The 19,110-nt window shown below is 50.1% G+C and overlaps 1 protein-coding gene across 1 annotated transcript in view; it reads left to right on the top strand.

Moving 5' to 3' along the window:
* Window positions 1-297: 297 nt before the first annotated feature.
* The window catches only part of LOC144142220 (protein O-mannosyl-transferase TMTC3-like), a 233,619-nt gene continuing 214,806 nt past the window's right edge, over window positions 298-19,110 (top strand). Inside the window, 1 exon segment of the mRNA XM_077673580.1 lies at window positions 298-557. Coding sequence (XP_077529706.1) covers window positions 495-557 — 63 coding nt within the window. The 5' untranslated portion in view covers window positions 298-494.

Below are 19,110 nucleotides of genomic sequence, written 5' to 3'. Positions count from 1 at the left end.
AGGATTCCACAATATAATACAATTTTAAAAGGATGGTGTGCTAAATCATTATGTGAAAAAATGCGCGCCGGCGGCTACGCTCGGACAACGACGCCAGAGGAGCGTCACTATCACATTCAAGCGGAGAATTCCTACGAACTTGAGAACGAAACCGAAACTGCTTCAGTTTTTTCCCTGCAGCGGTGTGTGCGCCGAAACCGCAGAACAGGTTTTTCTCCTTCCGTGTACTTCCGTTCGTCTCCGCGCCGCGCCGCCTCTGTGTTCGCCTAACCGGTTTTGTTTTGTTTCTCTTTCGTTTTTCCACAGAGCCCTCCGCTCTACCTCCTCCCATCCAAAATGGCAGCCAACAGCGGCTGCCTTCGCGAGCCGTGCTTCCCTGGAATGCGGAGATTTCTGCGGTCCGTGTGATCTGTGATCGCCGTCGTGTGCGTCTTATCGTTCCGCCGATTGGTGCCGGTTATCTTGTGTGCAAAGGAGCAACGTGTCGCTGCGCTATGACCGGCAAGAGTAGCAGCGATCTCGTCCGCCGAAGCCACAGCGCTCCGAGATCTTCAAAGGTGAGACTGCGGCAAGCGGACGGTTTGTTTACACGGAAAGCCGGCCGCGCGCTGGTAGCCTGCAGGGCTGCCTTCGCGGCCTGAAATGCTTGAAACTCGCGCGACAAAGGCCCTTTTTGACGCGTCGTCCACGGATTTCACGTGTGTTGGTGCAAATTTGGCGGCGCGCATGACTTCTGCGGTGTGCTTGTTGTGTCGGTGGCGGTGGCGGTGAAGTGCTCCTGTGACTGCGCGGCATGTGTTGAAACGCTCCGTTGTGCTATTGTGTTCCAGTCTTTACATTTAGTTTGAGCGATAGGAATTTTCCAGCATGGTGTCGGAGGTTGTTGACTTCATTTTCGTACTCCGATCACACCCAAAACGATAACAAGTGTTTTACAGGAGCAGCGAACATTTCGGGGCTGAACTTTTTCTTCGAGATAGCGTATGTCGATAGTATATTTTGATATATTTGTAAGGCTGCACTGACCACATTTGTTGTTAATTTTGTTGGCATTAGCACGCTTCCTTATTCGGAAATCAACGGCACCTTGTGATAACTCTAGCTTTCAGCCGTTTTGCCGTCCGTGACGGCTAATCTAAATCGGTGTTAATAAAATCACGAAGCACCGTCCTAGCGTCACGCACTTGCAAAAAAGTAGGTACAAACGTAAAGTAAAGGTCTTAAACAAGTTTTATAGCGTTGCGACTGTGTAACGTTGAGCGAACGAGCGCCGCTATCTTGGGGGCTTTCTTTTTTGTTTCACAATTTATTGACCTTCCAGATATGTGGGGTCCTGTAAGCAACTGTACTGCGTTCTTTATTTCATTATTCAAGCTTGGTAGCAGTGATGACGGCAACCCGCAATGCCGAAGCTATTTCTGAACAAATGGCCGGGCGCGGGGCTCGGTGGGAGAGACAACTTCTTGGTTCGGACACAGCCGGTCGATTGTTCAACACGCCTATGCGTCACAGAGCAGCGGGCTCTCGGGCGCCCGAGTTGAGACCGCTGACCGCGTTCTCCCAGTTTCTGCGCTTGAAAAAACAAACAGAAAGGAAAGGCCTGTTTGTGTTTGAAGAGAAAGAAAAATTCGTCGTCGGAGGTCATGGGCGCTTATCTGACGGACACAACTGAAGGATGCTCCGTTTCTGGAGAGTGCAAACAATACACGAAACATACACAGAGTAAGCAAACGACTTCCTTTGGTTTCTTCGGTGTTCTTGGCCGCCGCCTTTTTTCTTACACTCATTGAATGACCAACTCATACTAAATTACAGTAAGCTTTGCCTGCGACTGGGACCTCGGTTGAGGGAGCGTTGGTTGCACCACAGATGTTGAGGCTTCATGTGTGGTCCGCGGCTCCAGCTATGGCCATTGCTGTAGCGGCCTGAACTGAAAAAGAAAAAAAGAAAGGCAACGGAAATTCACTGTTAATACCGCGATGCGTGTCAACAATTGGTATTGGTGGAAATGCGTTTGTCTGAGAACGGGACGTGTGCAGTCTTCGTAGATTGCTCTACCAGGGTTATTTAAACTTGCATAGCTGTCAGCAATGGGTGGCCCACACATGACGTCACCGCAGCCATGTCTGGTGTGCCGCTGTTAGCTTTCTGAGCGGTGTTTGAGAAAAGAAAATTATTGTTCTCAAAAATTGAAATTGTGGGTGTTTAACGCAGCGAAATTATCTGGGTTATGAGGCGAAGTGTAGTGGAGTTCTGCGGATTAATTTTGACCAATTGGGGATTATTGACGGGCCCGGAGAGAATAAACATCACGGACAAATTACTTGGGAACAAGGGGAAAGGAAGTTCAGTACAGATTACAGCCTCCTGTAGGAAGGAGTGTATGAAAAGCTGGCGGTAATGGAAATAGTTGAAATAGGAGCGCACAGCTTAGGAAGTGACCATAAACGGATAACTTTGACTTCTGAAAAAATGAAATATCAAAACCCGAGAACGGTGGGTCGCGACTTGAAATTAAACGGTGAGGGGAAGGGTAATATTTCCAAAAGCCTTTAAACAGAAATCGAGAGACAGCCTACGGAAGATTGGGAATACAATGCACTGATTGGTTTTATTCAAGGAATGAAAAGAACGCAACTACTGGAAAGGAAAAAGGAAGCCAAGAAGCTGGTGGAACAAGAAAGTCAAGGAAGCTATAACACAAAGACAGCCAGCATCGAGAGAGCACAGGGAGGCCAACCGAGTGGCAATGCAAACAAAGGAAATAACTTTGAAGTGGAATTGGTGCCGCCTAAAGAAGCTGGAAGTGCAAAAACTTGTACAGCAAAAACTTAAACGAGAAAGTGAGCGATGGGTCTCGAATATACGGGCAAAGGATAAAGGCGCACCGAGAAAGTTCTGGAAACACGTAAAGGAACTAAGAAAAAAGACCTAAGACGTGCAACGTCATGTCTTAAACGGTGAAGGTAAGGTAATAAAGGGGAAAAGGCGGTACGGTACATACGCTCAAGCATACATGAGAAGTTCAAAATAACGAAGAGATGATTACAGCGTTTAGCGAGTGGGGCAACTAAGGTTCGCACAGATAGAGAACTTAGATTGGAGAAAGTAATCTGAAAAAAAAAAAAAAATGCCCCAGAAAGTGTGCTGCTTACATGGCAGCAGGGTCGGATGAAATTCCTACACGGCTGGTGAACATGTGGGGTCCAAAAATCAAAGCACAACTGATTTCAGCAATTCAAAAAGTCATAAAAGCTAAGCATGTACCGGGTGGCGTAAGAGCAGGGTAAAGCTGATATATAAAGATACAGGAGACAGGGCTGGTGCCAACTCGTACTGGCCTATTACAGTTGCCTCAGTGACATACAGGCTGGCAATGCAAGTCATAGAAGCGGAACTGGAAGCGTGGATTGAGGGGAACGACGTACTGGGATATCTACAAAATGAATTCTTCAGATGACGCAGGCGCTTAGAGGACCACCTATTTACCTAACCCAATGCCTGGATGTGTCAATGGCTCAAAACCATTATGGATAGCATTTCTGGATATAAAGGAAGCCTACGACAATGTGGATAGAAAACTTCTGTGGAGAAATTCTTGAGCGGGAGGAATTAGTAAAGGGCTTTATACAGCTGTTGCAGGGAATTTACAATGAGAGCGAGGTGCAAATTACATGGGAGGACCTAAAGTGCACGGAACCGGTAGTCACAAATAGAGGTTTAAAGGAGGGTTGTACTCTGTCGTCATTGCTGCTCATTCTGTACATGGAAAGACTAGAAAGAAAGCTTCAAGACATTAAAATATGGTTCAATCTAGGTTATAGCCGCAAAGGACAGGAAGTGGAAAAACATATCGCGGGACTGATTTAAGTAGATGATATTGTACTGCTGGCAGATAGCGAACTGTGTCTGCAGCAGCTCACATAATATGTGCGGGGGAGGAGCCACTCAACTGGTTTAGAGTTTAGAAGAGCAAAGTCGGGAGTTGTGGTCTTTAATGACGACGCTCGTAACGAATCGCTATTGGGTCAACAAGCAGCAATACCGTGGGCAACGGAATACAAATATCTGGGCATATGGATACACGAAGGTCAGGCGTAGCTAAAAACTCATGAGTAGCATTTAATAATTAAAGGCAAAAGAAACGCCTATATCATGAAGCATAGAGCGCTGTGGGGATATGGCAGATATGAAATAGTGAGAGGAATCCGGAAGGGTGTAATAGTACCAGCACTGACCTTTTCAAACGGAGTAGTGTGTGTCAAATCAGAGATTCAATCAGGGCTACAAGTAAATCAGGCGGCGGCAGGTCGATTGGAATTAGGAGCACACAGTAAAACAACAAATGGGGCAGTGCAGGGAGACATGGGATGGGCATCCTTCGAAGTGAGAGAAGCATGGAGCAAAATATGTTTTGACGAAAGACTTAGGAATATTGATGATCAGAGATGGGCAGCCAAAGTGTAATGTTATCTTTACATGAAAACCGTGTACACAGAGAGGAGAAAAATTACCAGAAGGCTTAGGGCAAAGTTTGTGAAAGCTGGAAGCGCAGGGGAAACGACCAAAGCAATACAAAATGAATTGAAATAATCGGAGGCAACGAACTGGGAGAAGCGATGAACGCAAAGAAGGCTATGGATATGCAGGGAATCGAGAAGCGGCAGATCACGAGGGAAAAGTTCTTTGATAATACCAAATGTAGTGTCCTGCTTTTTGAAGCCCGGGTGGGTTTCTTGCGGACAAAAAAGCTTATCCGCAAGAAGGTAAAGGAAGAACTGTTCGCTGGTTGCGGCAGGTAGCGTGAAACTATGCGACATATTGTAATGGAGTGCAAAAGGTATCCGTTCAGTCCTCAGTTAGGGAGACATCCAGCTTCCGGAAGCCCTTGGCCTTAAGGTTAACGGGAAAGTGAATTGAAAAGCATATGAGGTGAGTAAAAAAAAAGAGAGAGGGAGATAGAGAGAGAGATAACGAATAACTCCACATGGCCTGGGGGGAGAGAGGTAAAGAGGTAGGAGGTACAAAGGTAGGGGAAAGAGCAGTTCAGCAGATGTTCACTGTTCTCACAAAATTATTTACATGTTCATTAAAGACTCGCTGTTCGTGTGGGGTTCCCAGTTCACTCATTGTTTTTTCACTTTTCACACAAACTTACCCCGTGCAGATGAAGCGCGCGGGTATCGCACTCTAGGGCATTCGGACAAATGGCCGCACCAGTTCGAAGAAACCATTCTCAAGAGCACGTTCGGTAATCATTTCGACATTTCGAGGGTTGGTGAATCTTCCCCCACACGACGCATGTGTTGGGATTCGGATGTAGGTGCCGGGCCAGTTGCTAAATGCCGCGCACGGCCTCTATCGAAGGCGGGACAGAGCCAGATTAGATTAAATATTTTAGTGTGGCATTGCAGCCACAGTGTCGGCAGCAATGGATCTCGGAACTTGCAGGGGCTGTCGATTTGTATATAACGTGAGGTGTGTAGGCCGCATTAGCTTAAGCGTTGTTTCATCTTCCCCGAGCGCGAAAGAGGCTTAATTAAGAAGGTCGAGGACTCCGTCCTGGGTCGCACCTTGCATACGTAGACTGCTTGGTCTCTTCAGATGCCAAAGCCGAAGTTCAACTAGGAAGACATGGGAACGAAGAAGTCAGGCTACACCATAAAGGTTTTCTAATTGTGAGGCGGTACAGCCTCCCAAATTTTTAATAATATAGCAGGAACGACGACCGACCGGCATGTCATCGCCTTATCGCGGTGCTCAGCAGCGAAATAGGCGAGACTACGCGAACGCGCATAGGGCTATCTCGCAGTATGAGTGTCGTCTGACACGCTGTTTCTTGGAGACTGGTACACCCCCGCCACTGCATCTGAATGACTTTGTGCCCCACGCTGCCTAGCTACCTTCGGCGGCAGCGAAACGGCCTTGCAAGATAAGAAAAACAGGGATTGTATTGCCCTGAGAAGTACAGTGGTGCAGACGATGCTGCCACAACAGATAGTTCTTTGCACGGGCGCGTACCATCTCCTATTTTCCCGGTTAACACCGGATAAGGCGCTGACATGATCATCGGTCGTCGCTCCCGCTATATTATTAAAAATTTGGGACGCTGTACAGTGGCGTTACGGCTAATGTCGCGGTGCCACTCAACTTCGTTTCAAAGGGAAAGCCGCCGAGCATAATCATCATAATTGTCGTCAGCACGTCATCAATACAATGGCTTGTTGCTCCAAATTTTTGCCTGGTTTGAGAGGCCTTCGCAGGGGTACCGCCTGTTCCTCACGCGCCGATATTGCAGACAAGCCCCATATTGCAGTTAATACAAGTAATGTAGCCTGATCGCTTTTATGTAAGCTAAAAAATGAAGGAAGATCACACTAACTCGTAAGCCCTCATTCACACAGCCGTCACCTTCTCCGTCACGGCACCGTCACGTCAAGAAACCGCGACGGAGACGTAAACGAGTAGCGTTCGTACTGGAGCTCTCCGTCAGATTACAGGGTCGTCTGCGTAGTGATCAGTTTAGCCTAGAATTGAGCGTTTTGAATCTGAAAAGTAAAGCAAATGGTTTGTGCTCACTTTTCGCTAAATTTAGCCATAAAAATTTGTTTTCTGGTTAGCTAGTTTAGCGCGGGGCGTGGTCCCGTCACGTTGACGTGACGGAAACGTAGAGATCGGCCTCCCGTCACCGTCGCACCGTTTTCGGCGAGACGTCGGCCGAAAAACGGCGCCCATGACGGAAGACGGTGCCGTGACGGTGACGTGACGGGGTGAAACGGCTGTGGGAATGAGGGCTAAGACGTAAAGGAAGCGAAGCTGTACGCAACCTTCACTATCATCACGACGCTTTACGTCCACTATTGCAGCCGATTGGCTTCTTCTTCGCTGCCGCAACTGCCTTTACTCCAGCACTGTTGGTATAAGTGTGAGCTTCCTTCATTTTTTGGGAGTGACAATCATTCGACGTCACCTTCAAGGGGCCTACGCTATGACGTGTCTTTGTCGTTCAAAGCAAGTTTTTTCACGATTACGGCAAACGCTGGAGGTTTTTTTTTAGCCAGTCTTGGCCAATCTGCCAAGTGGGTATGCTTGGCGCGACAAAGGTGCGCAGGCGACGCTGGGCAGTCCTCGCGAGGCACGCACACACGAGCACGCGCTCGGCAGTCTCTTGGTATTTTTAACTGCGGACACGAAAACCTACGATTTTCTAGAGAGAGAGAGAAACAACATCTTTATTTCCGGCAAGTTGTGACGCGGCCTAAACGTCACGTTGGCGGGCCGCTCGGCTTCAGCTGCCTACTCGCAACGCCCCTTCGCAGGGCTGCGCTTTCGGCCTCTGTCGCTCGAGGGCCACCAACGTCTGCTGGACGGCCTCGCGCTGGGCGTCGTAGTCAACCTTTGCCACCGCCTTTTCCAGGCTCGGTGGCAACGCGTCCGTAGTCCCTTCGCTCACTTTGCAGTTCCACAGTATGTGCGCCATGGTCGCCCGGCCCTGGCCGCACACCGCGCACACATCACTCGCGTACACCTCAGGGCACACGTGTTTTGCAACAACCGGTGTCCACACCGCTCGGGTCTGTAGTTGACGTAGCGTCGTCGCCTCCTGCCTCGTGAGTTTTCGGTGGGGCGGCGGGTACACTCGCCTGCCCTCCCGGTACCACTCCAACACCTCCCGGTAGGAGGTGATCGGCAGCACCTCGTCGTGGTCTTCGTCTTCTGCATGTCGGGCGCTCGGGCACGCGTCGCGACTTGTGAGCGCACGCGCAGCCCGGTCCGCTCCCTCATTGCGGTTCTCTCCGGTGCTCACCGGCCCCATGTGGGCCGGGAACCACTTCACGGTGACCGGCATCGTTCTGTGTCTTAGGGCCCCGCACACCCTGGCCGCGCGCGGGGACACATTGTCCGTTGTAAAGTTGATGATCGCGCTCCTCGAATCACTCAGCACCGTGGTACAGTGTGGGTCCGTCAGGGCTAACGCGATAGCCAGCTCCTCCGCTTGTCCCGGGCTTCGCGCCCGCACGCTGCATGACGCTAGTAGCTCTCCGGTAGTCGCCGCACACACCGCCACGGCGTAGGCTCCCGGCTTGTCCGGGTACCTCGCCACGTCGACGTATCGTGCTCCGTTGTCCGTCGCATGCGTGGCCGTGAGGGCCTTCGCCCTCGCCAGCCGTCGCCCTCGATCCACCTCTGGGTGCATGTGGCGCGGGATCGGCGGCACCTGCAACGAGCTGAGCAACCCGCGCGACAACGGCGATCGGCCCGCACTTCCCTGCAGCCCTCCGCGATATCCCACTCTTTTCAGTATGCAGCGCCCAGTCTTGGTACTCGCTAACCTGACCCGCTGCGCCGTCCACTGCGCCTCGGCCACCTCGTCCAGCGTGTTATGGACCCCAAGCTCCAAGAGTCGCTCCGTACTAGTGTACGTGTAAAGCCCCAACGCTGCCTTGTATGCCCTGCGTATAAGCGCGTCCACCTTCTGGCGCTCCGCCGCCTTCCAGTCGTGGAAAGCTGCGACGTAGGCCACGTGGCTGACCGCAAATGATTGTACCAACTTCAGCAGACTGGCTTCCTTCATGCCCGCATATCTCGTCGACACTCTGCGGATGAGTCGGATCGCCGCCGACACCTTCGCGTCCAGCTTTGCAATCGTTAGTCCGTTGCTGCGCCCGGCGTCCATGTGTAGCCCGAGCACTCGCAGCGTTTTCACCCTCGGGATGGTCGTTCCGTCGCTCGTTCGTAGTGTGATGTCCGGCTCCGCCGTCCTGCTCCTTCTTACTCCTCGCGGCGGCGCGATCAGCAGCTCCGACTTTGTCGGCGAGCACACAAGTCCCGTGCCCCGTAGCTGGTCCTCGATCTCGTCGACTGCCCGCTGCAGTGACGCCTCGATCTCGCCGTCGCTACCGCCCGTCATCCATATCGTTATGTCATCGGCGTATATCGTGTGGCTGACTCCCGGGAGGCTCTGCAGACGCTCGGCCACCCCGATCATTACCAGATTGAACAGCACCGGCGAGATCACGGCGCCCTGCGGCGTGCCCACGCTCCCCAGCGTTTTGCTCGGTAGTTCGATGTCGCCCGCCACGATCGTCGTCGTGCGGCCGGTCAGGAAGTCTTTGATGTAGGAAAACGTGAGCTCTCCCATGTTCAGTCGAGACACCTGCTTCAGGATTGCCGAGTGATGGACCTTGTCAAACGCGCTTTGCAAGTCCAGGCCCAGCACCGCGTTGTTGTCTAAGGAACGGGTGTGCTGGTCCAGGACCTCGTGCTTGATTAACAGCATCGCGTCTTGCGTGCTCAAGTTGGCCCGAAAGCCCAACATTGTGTCGGGGTAGAGCCCTTCTTCACTACGATTTTCTAAAGAGCTTCGCTTTGAATAGAAACTATCGTAGACGCCTGTTTCGGCGACACAAGCCACGGCAATTGTGTCGGTATCGGGTTTCGCTCGCTGCTGCTCGGACTTCGCTTGTTGCAATCTCATTTTCCTCCAGCGATATATGATTTACAATACGTTTTTTTAGCTCGAGCAGGCGGGAGCCAAGCCTGCGTCTGTCTATCAAGCTTTTTGCTTTCAAAAGCTTCCTAAGCAGCCGTCCGTCAGAGCTCTGTACACGCCATAGAGGGGAACTCGGAACACCTGATTGGTTCCGTCGGTTTGCCGCTACGTCGCCGCTTGGCAACTTTTCTGGCCTAGCTAGATTGACGGCGGACGACGTTTTTCCGCCACTGGCTGGCGCCACCGGGCGTTGTTCGTCGACTTTTCGTGGCATATTCGCTCTGTGTATTCTCTCCTTAACGTTGGCGAACGCGGGAAACGAACATGTTTTTTTTTTTTAACTGAAACATCCGGTTTTTTTAGCGTCCTTGCGCGCCAAAGATGCACCTGGGGTCTTGATCTCTCTCTCTCTCTCTCTCTCTCTCTCTCAAAATGCTGCATATGCTCTCAGCGGCACGCATATCTATCGGAAAGGACGGGGATAATCCAGTAGCGGTCCCAGAGATCGGTTTTGGGGGGGGCGTTTTTTTTGGGGGGGGGGGGGGGGGGGGGGGCGAGGCGAATAAAGAATCGCTCCCCTCCTTGCGCCAATTCTGCTGAAGTGGTGATAACCATGGAGGCGTGTGCGCGTATGCTGTGCAACCCGCTGGGATTTAACTTCGCGCAAGTGGAATGCTTAAAAAAACTAAAAATAAGAAACTGAGGACCTCTTTGGGGGGGGGGCGACCGCCCCCTTCGCCCCCCCCTTGGGACCGCCACTGGGATACTCCCGTGCAAAGCAAAATTTACTTCAGAAAGTAAACACTTCCCTAGGCCTTCCGAAGCATTTTGTCTTGTTTAGCCCCTCCGGCTCCTCCGCGGGGGGAATTCAGACCGGCTTGCATAGGGCTTGGCGTCGGTTAAAAATGGCAACCCGGTTAATCGGCAGGCTTTGATCGGGTAATTGATTGATTAATCGGACGCGTTGCTTATGGAGACAAATGAAAAAAAAAAAACCCGTTTCACAGATGTTTTTACAGACACACTGTCCATTTCGGATAATTCATGGCATTCATAGGTCGTTCGCACTGCTCCGCTGGCAAATACGGCTGTCAACATTTTCGTACATCGGTATGGTTCTAGGCCTGTTCACAGGGATACCAGATGAGGTAAGCTTATGATCATCATGGCGTTGGTGCGGCCGATACTCTTATCGCTGTGTTTGTTGTCTTTCACAGCGTTTGTGTAATAAGGAATTGGAGGGCGCGCTCGTCAATCGTGGCTTACTTACATACGTTAGTCTATCCAACGCCGCAGTGATTGGAGTGCCCGTTCGCCTATTTTCGTGCCTTTTATTAAAACGCCCGTTTTTCCTAAGGCCTGGGCTATCAGCGGGCGGTTCGTCTGTAGGCTAGCATCGTTTCGCTATGAGACGTGGTTGTGTAATCACGAGTAAGATCCTCGCCAAGCTTGCGCAGACATTCAGCATGACACTATTGGTTCATGTTCCTCACATGACTTTAACCGATTAAAGAAATTAATCGCCACTAACGCATTCATCGATTAATCGGAAGGTTAATCGATCAATCCCCCACGCCTGCTTGAAACCAAGTAATGTTTAATGCGGCTGTGCGGGAACTTGGCGTAGGTTGTAGTGAACGGTTGCCTTGTGCGCTTTTCAACCCAGCGACAGTGCTGGCGTCATGATCAAGCGAAAAAAACAGATCAGGGAATACGACGAAGGAAGAAGACGAGACACCGCTCAGCTATAACTGCCAAAGGAATGTTTTATTTAGAATAGTGTACTAAAGAATATATACACTAATACCTTGTTAACTCGAACTCGCATATCTCGAAAAATCTGCGAAGTGGAAATTTTCCGCAGCAGCGGGCCATGTCCTATTCGTCCCATGTATTTGTTGCCCTTTATTCCGACGTATTTTTGGGCCAAACTTCTTGATATCTTGACTGAGAGTGGATCGGAAATTTCGCCGCCGCGGACTGTTTCACAACATTCGCGAGATATTGCCACGCGTAAGACCCTCGTTTTTTTTTTTATCTTTTAGCCCCGCCTACCTCAAAGCCGATGTTTTCCCCGAACGTGAAGTTCATCAAGCAACCCTCTGGTACCCCGTCGTGTGACGGTAGATATTTTCGCAGATGTACAGTACTATAATATAGAAGTGTGTCGTGCGGGGGAAAACACAACGGAGAGCGCGGGTCCCTTTTACGATGCAGTGCCTCAAAACTCAGCCGGTGAAACTTGACTTGTCTGTTCTCTTTTTCTCTTTCAAACTTTTATAAAAAACAAAATTGGAAGCTGCTGTTGAAGAGATGGTAAGTAGTAGGGAATTGTTCGCTAAGAAGTCGATATTCCATGGCCATTCGCGGAACTTTTCTTATCTCGAAATATTTCCCGGTTTTTCTTCGATTTAACGAGGTATTCCTGTATAAGAAAAAAAAAAAAAACCGGAAGAGGCAAGTGTGAATATATATACCTAATCTCATTTTTCAATACCAGCTGAAAACAACAGTGAATATTTCTGCGTTTTAACGCAAAATACAAACATTTTTAACGGGAGCAAAGACACCATTCTTGCGTGCCCGACGGACCGGAAAGGACGCCAGTAAAGTGATTCAGATCGATTCCACTCGACTGAACCTTAGCATCGCCGCCGCAGTGTAGAAAGCTTAGACGAATGGGAACTTCAACATTTAGATGGCTCCCCTCAAAAAGATTGTTGACGGAGCGGATTGCTTTTATAAAAAGCTTTAATAACAGTCCTTTGTGTCGCATGTGGCGCACTTTCTAGAAGGCTGGGTTAACTTCGCAGTCAGCCATATCGCCAATGGTCTCATAGGTATTTTCTTTAAAATTCACTGGAAAAAGTGCGTTTACAAAACATACAACCAACCCTTCCCGTACCGCAAACAGGGGTGCATGCGAAGCGTGCAGGGTTGGGACAAATTAAAGAGTCATGCTCGTTTGAGCAAACCTGGTACTGTCACGTTGCGTTGTATAGTTTTTTTTTCGGGTATTGTATGTATTGTTATTTGTGTGCGCCGCCGTCGTTGCTGCCTTGTAATGGTTTTTTGGGCCTCGTCAAGCTGTGTAAAACAGCTTTTAGCATAGGGAGCCTTAGAAACCACTGGGAAAATAAAAATACGCAATTAAAGTGAAGTCAAGTGACGTCGCATGGGCAGTCGTTGTGGGTTCCGTGGATTGGAGCGAGTTTTGTTTTCTTGTGGGCTCCGAAGGATGTGCAATACCGTCTACTTTATTGCGCAAACGTTTCTCGTAATGGTAGCCTGCGACGTGCCGCCAAAGGGAGCCCCACTGATTCAAACTTCGGCTAATTCGAACATATTTTCTATCCCTTCGGAGTTCGGGAAGGTCTTTCATATGTATAAGTACATCGTCAATCTTCGGCCCAGGAGAGAGCTCAAAATCGCCTTCGCGAAGTAAGAGCAACGTCAGGCCTGTATTACAGTAATAAAAGTGAGGCCCTGGAGAACGCCGCACTGATGAACGATTGATTCTGCTCTAAAACTCTCCCGATATCGGCTGCGGGGTTTGTCGACAGCCATAAAATTAACCTATACGAGCACGGTACAAGCCAGCACAGGATATGCGCATGGAAAAGTGACCACTGAAACGCTGAAAACCAACCTGGATACTTTTCAGCCAGTAACAAAGAAACCAGGATATAATGAGACAGCTAGTTGCGGGTCTACAACAGAAAGTGGCGGAATTGAGCATGCATGAGAACCTCATTGACGGGAATCCCCTGCGCGAATCTCCGTTGCTAATCTGCATACACCTGGCCCCCGATTTTTCTTTTACATAAGACTATATACAGAAAGTTTCGCGTTAAAAGATCTGGCCCAGCCTTGATACTCGAAAGCTTTACCTTGCACTGCGGCACGAATTTTGCTAGTTCTCGCTTTAGTGTCCATTTAATAGGGAGTTTTAGCTGACCGTTTTTGACGGTCGGCTCCGCTCTGGCAGCGAGCGGGAGTGCCATTGCGCATGCGTGGCGCGCTTGGCGGCGAACGGCATTGGCTCCGGTTGCGCTGAGCGAGCCGCCGGTACAGGAGCGGACCGTCGAAAACGGTCAGCTAAAACTCGCTAATGTTTCGTGCAGGAAAAGCTACCATTCTGGTGTTGGCTACAGCTACTGCATCCTAAAGTGATAACTATGAACCCCGGTTCTCGAGTACACAGATCACCCTATTCTATGCAAATGCTCCGTCTATTAACCTGCACAGTCATGTTTTACGCAGGTATGTATTTTGTACGCAAGGTTGTGCTTGCTGCATGAAGACGTATGAAATGAAACGCTGCGTCTAGTGGACGGGAACGGCTTAATTTGGACCATCTAGCCTTTTTACGCCAAAATATCGTAAATAATCGCGCAAACAAGGCCGCCCACTGAACCCGCTTTAATTACGCTAAAAAAATGATCATCTGGCCTGTTTGGCCCCCCCATAAAAACGTGAAGCTTTTTCTTTGTGTTAGCTTGGTCACCGAGAAAGTGCCGTGTGAAAACCGAGTCACTGCATATTGTCAGTTGTTTGCACGCCCTGTCTCCACTCGGATGTCAACTTTCCCGCTTTATTCTTTTTTTTTTTTTTTTGCTGTTGTTGGTACCCTCCTTCTTCGTATGATCATATTGCTGGGTTGTACTCTTTCCTTTCTTCTCCTGCCAACCTGCTATTGTCGGTGTGTGTGTGTGGGTGGGTTTGAGTTGAGTGTTGGTTTTCTAACCTGCATCGGATTACACGGGGCCAAGCTTTTGTTCAAGGAAGCACTTTCCTTTACTGTTACCTTTCTGCAGGATACACAACTGCCTCTGGGCACCTTGCTCTTCTCTCTGCCGACGTGCCAGCAAAGCGAAGCTTCTCTTTGTGTCCGCTGCCCTTTTCCGTCTCTTTCACTTTTACCCCCCCCCTTTCTCTACCCGCCTGTGCTGCAGCGGCGTGCGAGTGCGTGCGTTATGGCGGCGTCCGGTGCATTGCCCGTTCAACCCGGCTGGCCGGAGGGGGCCGTCCACGCTCCCGACTGAGTCCGCCATTTGCATAACAAGCTGCGCTCGCTCGGCTGCCCCTCCCAGACCGCGTTTTTGTTCCTCTCCTTATCGCCCGCTTCACGTTTCACCCGCCGGCTTTTTTTCTTTTCGGCCTCGCTGTCGTCTGCTCGTTTTATTCGGATTTTCGTCTGCCCTGCTTAACTCTATGGTGGTCGCGGATCGTCTGCTCTCGGCGGTTGAGTGCATAGCCTGGCGGAGTGCTGTAGTAAGTAGATTGTGTGTCCACGGCGGTGCAGTCTGCACTGGTTGTCGTATGTTCGTTGTACCTCGCTCATACAGGCGAAGGTAGCCACGTTCGTTACAGTCGGCTGCGCTAACGAGTCGAGACAGTTTTCCACCGCTTGGCCAACGCTTGTGCTTGCCGACTAATCCTTCATGATGTGTTCGTGCCACTTCTCTTTGCTTCCCCTTTGCTGTTCCCAGTCTTGTTCTTCCTTCAACCTAATATTCGTGGTGTCGTGTTTTTGAGTCATACTTGTGGCCTCCGTTTCTGGAAGGAGGTGGAAAGAAATGTCTTTAAGCACGACATTTCGGTACGCGCCACATAGTCGTTAGGAACTCCGAATGACTTGCATCGTAGTCAAGATGGAAAAGTGCTGATACGCAGAATGGCAAAATCGTGACTTTTGTGGCAATATGCTTGGAAACGTCTGAAAGGATCACGTCGCCATGGAGCTTCATGCTTTCAATGGTTTAATAGAGAACGCCATTTGCAGCGCGTACCTGTTTTCGTGGCCGCGCGCGACGAGCGAGTAGGCGTTGTTCAGATACCCGCCGCGGTGGCTCAGTGGTTAAGGCGTTGCGCTAATGAGCACGAGGCCGCGGGTTCGATTCCCAACTGCGGCGGCCGCTTTTCTGATGGAGGCAAAAAGCAAAAACGCCTGTGTGTACGAGGTTTCGGCGCATGTTAAAGATCCCCAGGTGGTCAAAATTAATCCGGAGCCCTCCTTGAAAATATTCCGCTCAAACACACAGAGACGCATGCAATAAATGCGGAAACCCTTCCAACTTATTTCATGCAACATGAGTCTGCCCTATCACTTGCCCTTCAGGAAACACCGCCACAAATACGGTCGTGGTGTTTGTTGCCAGCTCCGACTGTGGGATTCAGAATGACTTAATTCTTCGAGCCCGGAGAGGAGCAGGAGAGTCCGGGGCCCTGGAAAGAGGGCACCACTCCTAGGACAATCGCGACAGATTTTTTTCTCCTAATAAGCGTTTCTCTCTCTTTCTCTTTCTCTTTCTTATCGCCTGCGTTGGCTCGGCGCTTTAAACCCTGCAATCAATCAATCAATCAATCAATCAATCAATCAATCAATCAATCAATCAATCAATCAATCAATCAATCAATCAATCAATCAATCAATCAATCAATCAATCAATCAATCAATCAATCAATCAATCAATCAATCAATCAATCAATCAATCAATCAATCAATCACTCACTCACTCACTCACTCAATCAATCAATCAATCAATCAATCAATCAATCAATCAATCAATCAATCAATCAATCAATCAATCGATGTTAGGACATCCAGGTAACTGTAATCGTGTTTCACAAACCCCTAAGAGGCATTACTTCTCTGTCAATACGCGCCACACCTCACTACTTGGGCACCAACTTCCAACTAGTACGTTATGCGTTGCAACGATATCCGACTCACCTGCTCAAAGGCAGAGAAAGAGAGAATAAACTTCTTTATTAGTAGCAAAAAAATGTGGAGTGGTGTCCTCATTTCAGGAGCCCATTCGTGGGGCCAGCTGCGACAACCATTTCAGCCAACCGAAGCTGGTCTTCCGAACTGGAACTGGACAACATGCTCTCCCACTTATAAAACGGGCGAGGAATTCTGTCTAACTCGGGGTTTGTCTGGAAACCCCCCTGCACATGGTAGAGCGCGCCAAAGCAATTTGTGTCCAGTGGATCTCATCACCGTCTTCACCCTGGCTTCGCTTCAAGCGGACGAACCTAAGGCTGGGTCCCGCAAGGCACGACGGGCATACAACCATCGGGACCTGCGCTGGCCAGGATGCATTAACGCATATAATGCGCGCAGGTATTGCCCAGAGAGCCATAATAAGGAAGTAAGTGTTTATCGTACGCACAGTCGACATAATTGCCTCAATGAATTTTTAACTGCGTCGCCTTAACGGATAACACACGCCAACTGAAGCATCCTGAGATAAAATATTCCACAAAAATCTTCAATGGCATTCCGAACTGAGAAGCTTCATGGCCATGGGAGCTGCATAACACTTGTGGGGGCAAATGAGGGACCAGGCCTCACCTCATTGTCATAAAAGAAAGCTCTCTCTCTCTCCGTCTCTCTCAATATTGTTTCAGTGTTTGCGTGCCAATTTTTAACAAAGCATTCTCACTCAGTTACACTCTAGGTTGGCACGAACGGAATACTTTGAACGATTTCTCCTGTGTTCCCGATTTCGCAAAACGGACTCTCAAAGATTTCGATCTCAGGTGCGCGCAGTTCGCCGTCCAAATGTTTGCCGAAGACGCAAACTTTTAAGCACTCTGTAGTTTGCCCTCTGAAACTCGCCGGTGCAGCAGAACGGTGCTGTTGCTATACTAGGAGAGGGCCATTTCAAAGATGTCTGGGCGAACGCGCTGCCCGATTTTCGGATGCCGACGGGCTTAACCAAGTTTGATGCATATATCCAGAGACAGCGCGCAGTGTAGTCCGGGCACCGTTTACGATTACGACGCCCGTATCAGTTCGCGTTCGTTTCTCTGAAGGGCATTTGCGAGCGGAACAGCCCGCACTTGGAAACTTTGAAATTAACACTGCGTGCGTTTCCGCGGGCGTGGCCAGGTGCCGTTGGGGCATTTCCAAATTCGCCACGTGTATTCGCATTCGTTATGACCGGCTGTGCACGGCCTTTTCGGGAACGGCCCGGGTCGGGGCCTAACGCCTTTAATAAACACCGGCTCGTTCGGTAATGACGGGTTGTCCGCATCCGATGAGGGATATCGGGCTTCACGTCGAAAGGGAGACGCCCAGAATCAATATCACGAGGAAGCGTGCTTACTTCGTTGCGTAATCTCGGTTTTATCCCAGAATTAATTCGATGCGTTTTCTGGCGCACTAAATTTCTGTACCTCTGCATAATATGTTGCGAAGTTACTTAATCAATACTGTAGCCTCTAGTATTGTTCAAAATAGGGGCGGAATATAGACATCGTTAGATACCACTGAAGGACACTTAAGGTTGCGTTTGCTACACCCGCGGTTTTGGTCGCGGACGCTGTTTCTACGTAGCTTGAAGAAGGCGCCGTACGAGAATGACTTTGTGTATGTCGTGACAGTATTAGGGTGGTCAAAACTTATCCACAAATGTGCGGTAAGCAGTGGCTCATAAAAATTCCCCGCATTTCCCCGAGGGGAAGAATGTGAAAGTGCGAATGCACGAGTTGAATTTGGGCGGTTCGGTAATGTTCGCGAAAGAGAGATCTCTCTCTCTCACACACACACACACACACACACACACACACACACACACACACACACACACACACACACACACACACACACACACACACACACACACACACACACACACACACACACACACACACACACACACACACACACACGCACGCACGCACGCACGCACGCACGCACGCACGCACGCACGCACGCACGCACGCACGCACGCACGCACGCACGCACGCACGCACGCACGCACGCACGCACGCACGCACGCACGCACGCACGCACGCACGCACGCACGCACGCACGCACGCACGCACGCACGCACGCACGCACGCACGCACGCACGCACGCACGCACGCACGCACGCACGCACGCACGCACGCACGCACGCACGCACGCACGCACGCACGCACGCACGCACGCACGCACGCACGCACGCACGCACGCACGCACGCACGCACGCACGCACGCACGCACGCACGCACGCACGCACACACACACACACACAAAGAAATACATAAAGTGATAAAGAAAAGAGCCTAACCACACCCCTATGCCTCCTTTGGCGTTGTAGACTGCTGACCTATCTTTCTGTATTTCCTCAACGAGCCCCTCATTTCCTTACTATATTATTCTGCGAAAGCCTAGCGAGGGTCTCCGTTCTGGCAGCCTTGATGCCCAGGTAGCATAAGAGGGCTTCCCGCCAGTAACCCGCTCATGACAGGATGTAGATGTTCGAGTCATGCCCCGGGGGTTAAAAAGAAGGTCCCCTTCTCCCCGTATAGTCAGAGTGGCGCTGGCTACCACCCTCAAGCGTGAGATACACTTCTAGTAAATATAAATAGCCCAGAAAGTGAAGGAGAACACAGTCGCCCAGATAGCCGAATTGGTAAGGCATTCGACATGTAATCGAAAGGCGTGGGTTCGGTCCCCACTCTGGGCGCGTGTTTTTCTTTCTTTCTTTCTTCTGTATAATTAAAAAAAATGTTTACTTAATTAACCGTAGTGATAAAGAAAAGAGCCTAACCACACCCCTATGCCTCCTTTGGCATTGTAGACTGCTGACCTACCTTTCTGTATATATATATATATATAT

The sequence above is a fragment of the Haemaphysalis longicornis genome, unplaced genomic scaffold, assembly GCF_048455015.1.
Source record: "Haemaphysalis longicornis isolate Haplotype H1 unplaced genomic scaffold, Haemaphysalis longicornis Haplotype H1 scaffold_6, whole genome shotgun sequence".
Classification (NCBI taxonomy): domain Eukaryota; kingdom Metazoa; phylum Arthropoda; class Arachnida; order Ixodida; family Ixodidae; genus Haemaphysalis; species Haemaphysalis longicornis.
The sequence above is the reverse complement of the archived record's forward strand: the minus strand, read 5'-3'. Positions and strand labels throughout refer to the sequence as shown.